The 13629-nt window shown below is 44.5% G+C and overlaps 1 protein-coding gene across 1 annotated transcript; it reads right to left on the bottom strand.

Moving 5' to 3' along the window:
• Window positions 1-2295: 2295 nt before the first annotated feature.
• On the bottom strand, window positions 2296-13278 carry LOC119648158 (acyl-protein thioesterase 2). Its single transcript, XM_038049733.1, has 5 exons — window positions 12794-13278; window positions 12698-12729; window positions 4017-4404; window positions 3775-3930; window positions 2296-3704 (listed from the first exon to the last, which is right to left on the bottom strand). The coding sequence occupies exons 1-5, from the start codon at window positions 12842-12844 to the stop codon at window positions 3672-3674; spliced, it is 660 nt and encodes a 219-aa protein (XP_037905661.1). The 5' UTR covers window positions 12845-13278; the 3' UTR covers window positions 2296-3671.
• Window positions 13279-13629: the final 351 nt, after the last annotated feature.

The following is a 13629-nucleotide window of genomic DNA, read 5'->3' as shown; positions in this document are numbered from 1 at the left end:
GAGCTCGGAGTGACGACCTGGGTGAGTCTTTGTTTTTAGTTTCTTTTTATTTTTATTTATTTTTCTCTTTTTCTTTGAATTTTACCAATTGTTTATTTTTATTTTCATTTTTATTTGTTATGAATAATTGTTATGAAATTGCTTTGGAATAATGAAATGTGAATAGAGTGATGGTGGTTTGAGGACTTCCTCCCTTTCTAATCCTCCTTCCCCCCTCCCCGCGGAACTGTTTTAAAAGGGACATCCTCAAAGTAATAACTGGCCTGAGGATGTCGAGGTAGGGTGGGAACCTCAGAGGCCGTGCCTTATACCAGATCTGAGGCGGAAGAGAAGATCATTGAGACAGTGAACCGTCGTGGATCTTCCCCTCCTTGATCGCGGCACTCGGGTCCGGAGACTTACGGCTCCACGCGCGCGGTCGAGCCGTTTTTTTTTCTTTTAATTTCCAACTTTAGTTCGTGTTCTGTTTGTCCTTCGATAGGCCGTCGCGAAATCCGTACTAAGGTCGAGTTTAAAATCCGGTGCGGACCCACGCATCGGAAAAGGCACGTTGTTTTGAGTAATGAAGCGTGAGGGATCAAAGCGCTCAAAGAACCCCCCCACATTCCCGAGCCTGGCTAGCACAGAGGCGTGCAAGAACGTGTCGACCGAGCACTTTGATGGAGCTTCAATCTTTGTGGGCGGACCTTCACGGTCAATTTAGCCAATTTGTTTAGATTTCTGGGATAGCTCTGCCCTCTAGGTCGTTATCGGCCACTCAGGATGATCGACCTGATTACCTAGGTCCACTCTTATCATTACAACTTTGCTGTGGACTTTCCAACCAGGACAAAGTGGAAGATTGGCGGCGTGTTTATGACTCAGTATCCTTTACCGATGTATCAAAGATGGCTTATGGAGTTGGCGCGGGGGTTTTCTCGAATACACACCGTGTATCCAAGTCCTATGGTCTCCCAAGTTTCGCCAGTGTATTCCAAGCGGAAGTTCTGGCAATATTGGAAGTCTGTCGATGGCTGGAGCGATATTTGACCCCCAAGCGTAACATACCCATTCTGACCGACAGCCAAGCGGCCATCAAGGCCCTGTACTCAGCGACGACATCTTCCAGGCTGATGGGATAATGTAGAGACGCGCTGAAACGTCTGGGCGGCACGCTCAAGGTCACCCTCCTCTGGGTTCCCGGGCATAGGGACATAGAAGGGAATGAGCGGGCTTTTCAGTGAATAAAGTCGGTGTTTTGGTGGCGGCTGTCAGAGGCGGAGTCTGCTCGCACTACCTATCAGTCGCAGGCTTACAACCTGTGCCAAGTCAAGGAGAGTTTGGCCCGCTTATAACATAGGCTGATCACGAGAGCTCTTGTGCCAGACGCGTGCAAATGCATTCAAGATTACGGCGGTCTGCACGGGGCACTTGCCCATAGGGGACCATCCTGCCAGGCTCGGCGTACCCTACAATTCGCATTGCCGAAGCTGCGGAGAAGGAAGGGAAACCCTCATGCACTTTCTCTGCGATTGCACAGCTCTAACTAGATTCAGACTACGGACACTGGGTAAACCATTCTTTGGGAACCTCAGAGAGATTTCTAGCTGCAGGGTGGGAGAGCTGCTTTCCTCCGTGAGTGTCACAGGCTGGCTCTGAAGATGCGAGCCAGCTAGCCTCTGCCTCCCTGCTCCCATAACATCAGTCACGGTCTTAGGAGTTGGTGGAGCGACCACTGATACCTACCTACCTGCCCTGGAGATAAAGAACTGTTTAGGTAGGGAATGCCACCTGTAGCTCGGGACCGCTGGCATGGTTGGATGAAGTGCTAGGGTATAGAACAACGGCGGGAAGTGGAGTTTCGTTGGCGACGGAAACGACGTTAAAAAGTGGAGCGGTTGAGGAAACTGCCGATATTGTTCCGTTGAAAGCGCGATGGAGGGAGATAATTCGGAGGCTCGGTGGACCGTAATTCGTCGCATAGGGGCCGCTGAATCAAGAATGTAGAGCCAATTGAAGCAACCCTGATGTAGGAGGGCATTGCAGATGAATTCAACTCAGATTGAGAAGCCTGGTGCATAGAATCCTGAGAAGATGTTTAGGCTGCACTGTTAGCCACAGTAAGAAGGGCCTTTTCAGAAGTCAAAGTTATTGTTGATGTTTCCAAAGTAGTAGAACATAAAGAAAAACTGATTTTCGATTAATGAAGTTATTTATTAAAGAAAATATTCCTTCACCCACATTGAGTCGTGAATCAAAATCTCATGGATACGTTACAACATAGAGAACTACGCCCAAAAATGAAAAGTCCCAATATTTTTAATTAAAACCAAATTTATTCCATGCTAAAGTTCCAATCTCTCACATAATTTAAAGTAGAAATTTCAATTTGGATGGCGTATTGAATACTATAATTATCAATCATGAAAAACATCCACTTTTATTTGCCATTTTGAATAAACCAAAGTCGAAATATCGAAAAAAATAAAACCAAATCTACATGCTTTCGACGGTTACTACTTTTTCTCTTTCCTTGAGACATTTAGGTCTAAAATTGGCTCGCATGTATTAAATACTTTGTTGTTAACAAATCACTGCGCGCTACAGAACATATTTCATATAACAAGAAATAACGGTGCTAATTAGTTTAAATTGTCTACATTAGGTTGTCTAGAATTTCGACTACAACCGATCTTGAATGGAAAATTAACCCAAAGCACTAAGCAAATATGGAGACAAACTGGATTTCAGAAAACGGTGATTACTCTACTGTGGTAATGCCATTTCTTGATTCAGTTCGCTTTTCAATGCACTTTTCATGACGAGTTTTCTTTTAATCTGCTTCAAAGGGTTCTAGATAAAATATATGTCCTCTGTGCCTACTTTAGATTTATGTCTGATTAAGCTATTTTGTATCTTTCTTAGTTTATACTTAGTGTTCAGATTCAGATTCAGATCTCACAAAGCCTGTTCGTAGAAACACACGCTTAGCATTACATTTTACTTGTTTAATATTTAACGCTATCGTTTAGGATTCGTTTTGTTTGTTAAATAACTTTCTTACCATTATTCATTTACTTTCTTAAAGGACTCACTCATAATTGCATTCTACTTTGCTTCACGTATTTTTTCTTGTTTTCTTTTTGACTTTATACTCGTACGTATGATAGTGGTGTGTCTATACAGTTCTTACGATTCAAAGAATTGGTAAATATTCTCTACGTAGCTCTGAATTGCTTTAGGTAAATAGTTAGTGGCTTTCCGTTAAGTATTCCCCATTATTGTTCCAATTTCTAAAGACTAATGTTAGTTCCTCTGCGTAGTTTGTAGTAGTAACTGTGGCAAAACATAAGTGGTTTCGTGTACAGATTATCATTAATTAAATTCTGTTTGAAGTTCTCAAAACGAATATTTTAGCTCCCCGTCCCAGTGGAATAATTAGCTGCTCTTAACCTGGTGAGTTATTGATTTACTACTGAATTAATTATAGCCAATCCGAATAAGACGTGACAACCACATGATTCTTACTTCGTTCACTAACTGGCAACATTTGAGTTTTCAAAGGAAATTTATTGTGTGAATATTACTGGTAGTAGTGAACTACATATAATGAATTCCTAATTTAGTGGGAAAGTATTTTGAATTGAAAATACTCTAAATAGAATCTATATTATTGAATTTGTAATTAATATTTAATTAGCCCCAACGCACTGCTCCACGAATGTCTGAAAAGGAGGAAAACACGCCCATCAAATATTTACAAGCTCAAAAGGTGGACCAATGTCTGAAACAAACCTTCATGTCAGCCAACTCCTCATCGGACGACGAGTGTGACAGTCCTGAATATGTTTTGAAAGTAACATTAGTCATAAATGTTTTCAGAAGACTAGCCGACAGTTGTCCAAACTTGTATGGCACAACTGGATCAAAGTCTCCATGGGCTTGGAAAATCTGCAAGAAACACCCGAAAAATCAATCAATCATATGCCGGAGCTAAAAAAAAATCCTCAAACTTTCAAAATATCCAAAATACTTACCGGAATAGAATCTGGAGAAATTTTAAGTCCGGGAAATTGTTTATGTAACGGTAACCAACAGGATAGTGATATCACACCGCCCAAAGGTTTTGGGAATGTAAGGGCCGAGTATAGGGCTAAGGCTCCACCTTGTGAAAAACCACCAACAATAATACGTTCTGATTCAATGCCTGCACTGATTTCACTATTGATTAGTGTATGTAGATTTTGTGATGCTTTGCGTATGCCTTCTGCGTCCTCGGGTCCAGAAATGTCCAAGGTTTTCAGATCAAACCATGATGGCATTTGGAAACCTGCATTTAATGTTACAGGCATTGTTGGTGCCGTTGGACATATGACCTTCATATGTGGCGGGCGAATACTACCAATAGCTGAACTCCAGCCATGACTGTAGGGAGAAAGGATCCATTTAAATTTAGCGAAATTATTATTTATTTACAAGGAAATGATTTATTTTTGAATTTATGCAAAAAATTATCTGCAAATCTACGTAAAAGGCAGGAAAATATAAAATTACTGAAAATTTCGGAATACATTTTTACTGCAGGTGCTTTGCAGTTCCTTTCAAATTCAAATTAAATAAATAACAAATGAGCCAAGAGCCACAATCAATAACCGCGAAGATGACTTTTCAGGTCCTTAATAAACATAAACGACATAAGCCGCCCATGTACAGGCCCTTCTAGAAGAGAGGGTGGTGATTCATATCGAGCCCATAATTTTCTTGGTGGTTCGGAATAAAGAGGCTTCAAGAAAATTAGGTTGAAAGCACAATTTCGGAGAGGCTAAGGGGAGGAGCACTACTACTCTTCCCGAGTACGAATTTTCTCCATACGACCCTGCCTATGTCCAGTCCACTGGTAAGAAGCACTGATCCGGTCTTTGTAATAAACGGCTGCAGGCGTAGACATCACCTTTTATCTACCTCACTTACTCGATAAATGATCATCAATGGGAATTGTGGAAGTCCCCTGATTAATTACTATTAATTCAGAGCATCCTCGTGGGTTAGAACTTAGATTCTAACCATACTCTTTTAACATTATGGCCCATGGAACCTCAAGTTAGATATTGAAATTCGTCCGTTTCGAAATGTTAATACATTCATTGCCTATGCCACGCTTGGTGTGCGGAGCTGTTCCGATCAAGGTCCTTATTCCGGTTCAAGGTTCCTGATTGACCACAATATAAGGCCTAGACTCAAATTGGACTGTTTCGACAACAGTTATTATCATTTTATATCGTATCGAGATAGATATTTTCTTGTGAATTGAGGATTAAAAATTAACTCAACGCATTCCCTGCTAATAAAACTGGTCACTGGACATTTAAGGGAGAAATACAGTCAGATCAGACTACATTTTAATCAGCAATGCATCATGCCATCAAATTTGTTGTCAATCGCTATAACCGTCTCTGAAAAAAATGCGTGTGACAGACAGACAGACATTTGAGGAGTTGCCAGATCTCTCATCAGGTGCCACCCCAGGTGGCGGATGTTCATGCACTTTTGTCTTCTAACTGTACATGAGCTAGTGTTGCTTATCTCTGGTGCGTGAACCAAAATGGCTATGGGAAAGATACCCAGAAAATAAAACCAGCATGGACGAATAGAAAAGAAGTAAAGTTACGGTGCAGGGGCTCGGAAACCAAGTACCGGTGACTTTTGGGCGGGAGTAAGCGGGCTTCCGGCCGTCGATATGCCTATATGGTGGTGGACAACTTGGATACCGTGGCATCTAATACTACAAGTGTTTTAGATTTGGATAAGGAGCTGTGAAGAACGAAGAACAACCTTGCCAGGAACACCAATTTCAAAGGGAAAATATGATGGGCTGAAAGGATATAGCTGGCCAAAAAAGGCGATTTCGCCACCCACAGCATCTGAGTAAGAGGTACTCCAGCAGAAACTGATCAATTTTACGTTTTCCCCATATAACAAAGACGCTGAAAGAAAAAGTTCATAGGAGCCCAGCAGCAGCTGTAAAGGGGGTAATCTGGCCAAGACTCACCGAGAACAGAGCCCTGACCTAGAAGAACTACCTGTTATGCAGCTTGGGGCTAAAATAGTTGAGCTGTCCGAAATCATCAAGGACAACCACAACGTGCACCAAGAAATTAAGAACATGATAGCCATCAGGGTGTTTTATAATAGATCGCAGGAAGAAGAAAGAAAGCCTAAAGAAAACCCGAAACAGTATCACAGGCGACCCAAGTGACGCCAAAACACAAAGTCATAGACCTTCGATCAAATAACAGAGTACGGGACAAAGAGGGGGAATCTTTAGAAAATGAACAGGCGCCGAAAGGAAGAAAGGCGTCTCGACCAGACCATCAAACGGAACTAAAAGTTCAGGAAGGGGAGAGCATGTGACCAAAGTGGGAATGCAGGTTAGCGAAGTGAAACCAGAGGAAAATATAAAAACGGTGGATGGACTAAGGTCCTAAACAAAAAAAAGGAACAAGAGACCAAAGGTGCGAATTCGTCCAGAGGCAATTGTTATCTTCAGCAAAGGAAATTTATCGTATACGAAGATACTGAAAATGATTAAATCTAACCCCGACCTAAGATACTTAGGTAGAAATGTCAGCAAAGTCCGGGGGAACCAGAAAGGAAATCTCATGTTTGAGCTGGAAAATCCAGCATGGGAAGAACTGACGACTTTCGTAGTCAACTTATAAACTCACTCGGGGAGAATGTCGCGATTCATTCCCAAAAACACGAGATTTATATACAGTGGAAGGGCCTCGATGGGGTAACATCCAGAGGAGAGATCTGCACTGCCTTGACAAAACAATACAAGTTGGAGGAATTCAGCAAAGAATCTATCGTGAGCCTAAGAAAAGTTAATGGCGGTACTCAACGGCCACAATACGACTGCCAATGGAGTCAGCGCAGAAGTTGTTGCCCGTGGAAAAGGTTCAGATTGGATGGGTTGTTTGCGACTAAGGCAACAGATTTCATTAAAGACTTGCTTTAAATGCCTAATGTTTGGACACTGCGTGAAGGCATGAACCAGCGGCAACGATCGGTCCTATCGATATCGAAAGTGTGGGGAGAAAGAACATATTGCCAAGAAGTGCAATAGAGACCCCAAATGCATTTTGTGCGAAAGAAAAAAAGGAGAGACGGAATAACCGGCATATTGTTGGAAGTGGTAAATGCCCGGAATTTAGGAAGGCGTTAGCTGCAGTGAAATAATGAGGTTAATACAAATAAACATCAATCATTGCAGGGTCGCACGAGACTTACGAATCCGCGATGGAGATTTCTATCATTAATTAACCGTACAGAAATCTTGACGATGGTGTATGGGTCACAGATTCAACGGAACGGCGATATGGGCGTGCGGTCGTCAAGCGATACAATATAGCATGGGTCAGGCGGCTAGTGGCTTTGTGTGGGCAAAAGTAAGCGATATATTCGTGTACAGCTGCTACGCCATACCGAGCCTCACACTGCTTGCGTTTGAAGACCTGTTAGACAATTTTGTTCGCAAAGCAAGGGGACGAGGTCCAAAGGTGGATAGCCGGTGAATTTAATGCGTGGGTCATCTAGTGTGGCAGCGAAGCGACAAATGCAGAGGGCGGCGATTATTAGAAGCTTTCGCCCAGTTGGATATAGTTCTGGCCAATGAAAATGATGTAAACACTTATCGGAAAGGGGGATTTGGTTCAATTGTAGATTTGACTTTTGTCAGCCCTGCGCTGGTATGATATTTCATGAAAAGTTAGCGAAAACTTCACGTACAGCGACCACCAGGCTATCACCTTTGAACTAAGGACGGAGACACAGAGCAGGTGACTCCCAGAAGCCGAAATCCAAAAGAACGCTAGGATTATCTGCAAAGCGATGGATGAACAAACATTCATGGAGCCTTCAATCGACTTGCCAAAGGATAATAAGAAGGATTGAGGGCAAAGGCAGCATGCCTATAAGACAGCTCGCAAGAACCTCAAGCTCACCATCCAGTGGAGTAAGAGGGAATGCTTTAAGGAGCTCTGTTCGGAAGCGGACATAAATCCGTCAGGTAGCGTCTATAAAATTTTGACAGCACGATTCAGAGGCCGTTCATCGCCGCAGATCACGCAGAAACGGCAGAAGCTAGTGCTGCTGCTTAAGGCTGGCAAACCTCCAGGGGCACCGTCCTCCTATAGACCCGTGTAATCTAGACACCCTGGGGAAAATATTGGAGCGGGTAATTTATAATAGATTACTCCCGGTCGGGGGGAGCCAAAGAGGCTTTTCAGATCGCCAGTATGGATTCAGTAAAAATCAACAATTGATGCCCTCAAAACAGTTACTGGCTTAGCCGAAAATGCAATTCACGGAAGGGGTTGTACCGGTAAGTATGGCATGGTAGTGACCCTAGATGCGAGGAACGCATTCAACTCGGCCAATTGGAATCTTATACGATTGATGTTCCCACTTACCACGCTGCTATTGTCGATAGTTACTTGCAAGAGCGGACGCTCTGATATAATACCGATGATGGACCCAAGAAGTACGCTGCCTCCGCGGGTGTCCCATAGGGATCTTGACTGGACCCACTACAGTGGAACAACATGTATAATGATATACTTAACCTTCCGGTTCCGGAGGAGGCCACCGTGGTGGGTTGTGCTGACGACATAGCATTGGTTGTGTTATCTTGCTGTATGCATTCCTAGTTTGGGGAAAAGCGCTGCATGTTTCAGGTAATGCACATAAACTGAGTGCGGCTTACAGTGGTTTTAGTGGATAAAAATTATACTCTGGCGTACCCCAGGATATTTGCATGCTTCCTGTTGTCTTAAAGATAACAGACTTTAGCTCGAGATTCTCTAGCATCGAGCTTATTAATACACTAGGAATGCGTATATTTTAAATTGGTCTGGTGCCAAAAGCTGCGACATTAAACGCGAACGCGGTAAAAATGGCAATAAACTTCTCTATTTTGGTAGCCCGCACACTCAATATGGTGCTGGCATTGCCATCTCAGAGGGTTTCCGTGATGCCATTAAAGAAGTCGAACGATTTGATAATCGGCTGAAGAACCTCACCATTATATGAGCTGATCGCACTATTCACTTCTTCACCGCGTATGCACCACAAACAGGTCGACCTGATACCGAGAAAGATGCCTTCTGGCAACTTCTCGATGAAAAGATTTGTCACTTGCCTGCTGACGACTATTTATTCATTGCCGGCGACTTTAATGGTCATGTGGGTGAAAAGACAGACGGTAACAGGTACCATGGGAACGATGTGCAATGCGGCTCAAACCTTTCAAAGGTTCATCCACTCGGTCCTGCGAATCTTCGACTTCTGTTTCGTATATTTGGATGATGTTTTGGTCGCTTCTTCCTCAGAATCTGAGCGCTTAGCCCATCTCGAGTGCATTTTTCAACGTCTCCTTGTAGCCGGGTTAGTCCTAAACGTTGAGAAATGCAAGTTACTTCAAACACAGATGAGATTCCTCGGTCACTTCATTTCCCCTGACGGAATACAGCCCGACTCAGACAAGGTGCAAGCGATCTCAAGCTCCCCGCGTCCAAAAACCGTGAAGGATTTGCGGAGGTTCTTGGGTATGCTAAACTTTTATCGTTGTTTCCTGCTCAAGGTCGCCCAACACCAGTTCGTTTTGAACGCGTACTTGTCTGGTCCCAAAACAAAGGATACACGAGAGATTGTGTGGTCTGAAGAGGCTGTCCGCGCGTTTGATAAATCCCGACAGCAACTGGCTGATGCTACACTCTTGGCATTTCCTCGACGAGATGCACCCCTAGCCGTGTTGATACCTCTGATATCGTAGTAGGTGCTGTTCTTCACCAAAAAGTGAATCAGGCCTGGCAGCCGTTGAGCTTCTGCTCCAAACAGTTAAACCCCGCTCAACGGAACTACAACACCTACGATCGCGAACTGCTCGCCGCGTACTTGAGCATTAAGTACTTCCGCTTCTCCGTAGAAGGCAGGCCGTTCACAATGTTCACGGACCATAAGCCTCTCACATAGACTTTGAAACAAAAGCCCGATAAAGCGTCCCCTCGTCAGCTTCGACACTTGAGCTTTATAAGCCAGTTCACGTCCGACATACAGCCCGTGTTCGGCAAGGACAACATAGTTGCTGAAGCTTTGTCACGCGTCTCCGAGGTTAACATCCCCGCTTCACTCAACTTCCCGGCTATCGTCAAGGCGCAGGTAGATGACGCAGTACTTCAAAGCCTCAAATCCAACTCCAAATACAAATTTCGAGAGTTGCCCATCTTCGGCTCGAACCTCTTTCTCTGCTGCGAAGACTCGGAAAAGGGACCCCGGCCACCTTTCGCAAGGAAGTGTTCCACGCGGTTCACGACTTAGCGCATCCAGGCATCAGGACATTAAATCGGTTAGTCACCGAGAAATACTTCTGACCTTCAATGAATAAGGACATCAACTCCTGGGCTAGAGACAGGCATGTAAGAAAAGAAGTGGGCTCATTTCCCCGCACCCCCAAGCGGTTCCACACCATACACCTCGACATCGTAGGCCCTTTGCGAGAATCGGACGGTTACAAACATTGCCTTACAATCATCGACAGGTTTACGCGGTGGCCTGAGGCAATACCTCTGAAGGACATTACGGCGCAATCTTGTGCCGAAGCCCTCTGTCGATCCCTCGCTTTAGCGTCGCTGCAGTGATCATCACTGACCAGGGAATGCAATTTGAGTTCACCCTTTTCTCGGAGTTAGGCAAACTCCTGGAGTTCAAACGCCAGCGAACTACGGCTTACCACCCGCAATCCAATGGAATGCTAGAGCGTTTGCAGCGGACGCTGAAAGCCGCCATTATGGCTCGCAATGATTCGTCCTGGACTCAGGTCTTGCCTCTCGTCCTACGAACATCCCGCCGAGAGGAATTTGCAGCTAGCCCCGCGGAGTTGGTATACGAGGAGAACCCAAGACTCCCAAGTGATCCGGTCTTCGACAAGAGATAGAGTCTCACAGAGTCGGGATTGCTGCGCCTGCTGAAGGACAACCTTCGCCACATTAAAGCCACACCACTCACACGATATTCGTCCACACCTGCCTGCGCGCCCAAGGAGCTGGATACGTGCACGCACGTCCTGGTTAGGACGGATGCTGTTCGCAAGCTGCTGCAGCCTCCATACGAGGGCTCGTACCGTGTTCTCGAGCGGGGAGAGCATTTCTTCCAGCTCGAGATCGCTGGACATGAAAAGGCTGTCTCCTTATCTAGGCTTAAGCCCGTTTGCGCCCCAAATCAACGTCGCATTCGCTTCGCCGTATGATGGGGAAGGCATTACCGAGTTTAGTCGCTGAAAATCCTAGGTTTCATCTGATGGCGGAGTGATGAGGCGCAGCGGGGTTAACAACACTCTTGCTCGCGTTCAAGAGAAGAATCCTCCGAAGAATTTGTGGCCCCCTACATGAAATCTATGAGCGATACCATGACCGTCTGATTGTGGATAGAATCCGGCTCAATAGGGAGTCTGTATGGACGAGGATGACCCAGCTCCAAAGTCTATAAGGGCAATATCTATGGTAGGAAAAGAAGTCGGGGAAGCGATGGCGTAGGCCAGGACGACAGACAGCTTTTAGGGATATCGAGTTGGTGGCCTAGACCGGACACCGGTTGTTGCGCCGTTGATGATGATGATTGAGTCAAGCAACTTAATTGAAAAATTCTTAAAGTGGTAAACGTTGTGACAAATCTTTATGCGTTAATTATTGCAATTGTTAAGTTTATTTGCACCAGAATCCAGCACTAGGTTGACCGTCCATCATATTTTAAAAATTTCAAATGGAACCTGGCTTTGACTGTGGAAACCTAGTCTCTCTACAGAGGAAAATCGAACATTGAATTTCATTCAGGCGTACCGGAAGCGTTAATAGCTTCAAGATGACCACCGATGATCGGGTCTAAGGTTAAGAACTTTAGAAGTTTTCAGTAACTTCATTAGCGTAAACACTCCTGGGAACATAAAATGTTACAAAACATTCGAATAATTTCCACGAAGGGAGGACACGCGATTGCCATCACGACCTTCCCGTTAAAATGTATATTTTTGCAAATTTTAATGAAATTATTCGCGCAGATCTTCCGCTTATGTTTATTTAATTATTGTTACACAAAATGTATGCGAACACCCAGCAACGAGGGGTGTTCACTCCCCATTGCCCGTGTGTCCTGGCCATTTAAATTCAATAAGAAATTATACAATTCAAGCAAATTCGCCAGTAATCCAGCGATATGCAAAGTATTTGCAGCGTTTCCATTAATGCATTTTTATGACTGCGTGCACCGCCAATACCAACCGGATATCAGGGGAAAAAGTTAACGGACTAATGGTATGCACTCGAATTTAAAATGCATCCAAGTTGCATCGTCACACTAATCGCCATATTCATTACGGGCAGATTGCGTTATGTAAGTGGCGCGAAGTACAATCACCACACACATTACGGAAGCGCTCGAAATCTCTGTTTATCTGAAAGTGGATGAAGGTCCCCTTCCCGCCGCCTGTCCGCTCCAGCTTCTAATCAAAATCAATAACTACACATAGCATTACAGTCGTCTTAGTTCAGCGATTAGATATGAAAGCCAGAGGCACTTCCAGCGCGCGGTTCACAGACAATTACTCCAAGCAAGCTGGCGAGCGAGGGGGAGTTAAAAATAGTTGACGCAAAGCAGTCGTACTCACCCGGTGTCTCCCAGCCCGTGCAGGAATATCAGCTGAAATGGGAAAGGGTGGCGTTATCAAAGGCACCATGCATGGCTGAAAATTTTCGTCACTTACTGTCGATGTATGCTTGGCGGTTGCCTGAAGTATGACCGGACTTATTGACATTTTTCGCTGGCGATCTGGCTGACAGAGGCCTAAAATGCAACCCACGGGTGGAAGCTGGGCGAACGCTCGACGGGATAAGTTGCAGCCACGGATCCTCTGGACCGACGTTCTCTGATGGCAACGACTGGCAGTAGCACTTTATCCGCGTATTCCTTGCGGGGAAAATCTTTCTCTGTTTATATTGCGCGGCGCTGGGATGTGTATAAACAAAAGGAAATGCAGCGAATCGGCAGAAGGCCACGTCCAGGAAAGGGAATTTTGCGGTCGATCGCAAGCGGTGCTGGCTTAAAACTAATGGCACTCGCCGTCGCTCTCACCAGTTCCTTTTGGCAACCGAAAAAAATTGATTTCCAACCACGAATTTGACTTTGACAGCTACAACCGATACGAGTGACGACGGCACAGCGAACGGCGGCAGCGCAATCCACGCACAAGTGTTTGTGAATGGCGCAGAGGTGGGGAGGTTTGTGACAGCTGGTCGGCGGTGCAGGCAACTGTTTAGATTCGAACTGAGTCTTTAATGGTTCGAGGTATGGATGAGATTCGGTTGAGAAATGTGATTAGAATTTTTTAGGTTTTTGCAAAGAATATTTTGAATGAATTAAATGAAAATTTTTAGATCTTGATAGGCACAGTCCCGTCTTATGAATAATAAAAATTGTCAGTAAAAGTCACTTCTAATTATTTTATTAGATCGAAAAAGAAGTAAACGTTGCAAAGTGCAAAATCTTTGTAGGTATTACAAAAAACTGAGCAAAGGTAAATGAACTGCTACTGCAAATGGA

This window comes from Hermetia illucens, chromosome 2 (assembly GCF_905115235.1).
Source record: "Hermetia illucens chromosome 2, iHerIll2.2.curated.20191125, whole genome shotgun sequence".
NCBI classification, from domain to species: Eukaryota; Metazoa; Arthropoda; class Insecta; order Diptera; family Stratiomyidae; genus Hermetia; species Hermetia illucens.
The sequence above is the reverse complement of the archived record's forward strand: the minus strand, read 5'-3'. Positions and strand labels throughout refer to the sequence as shown.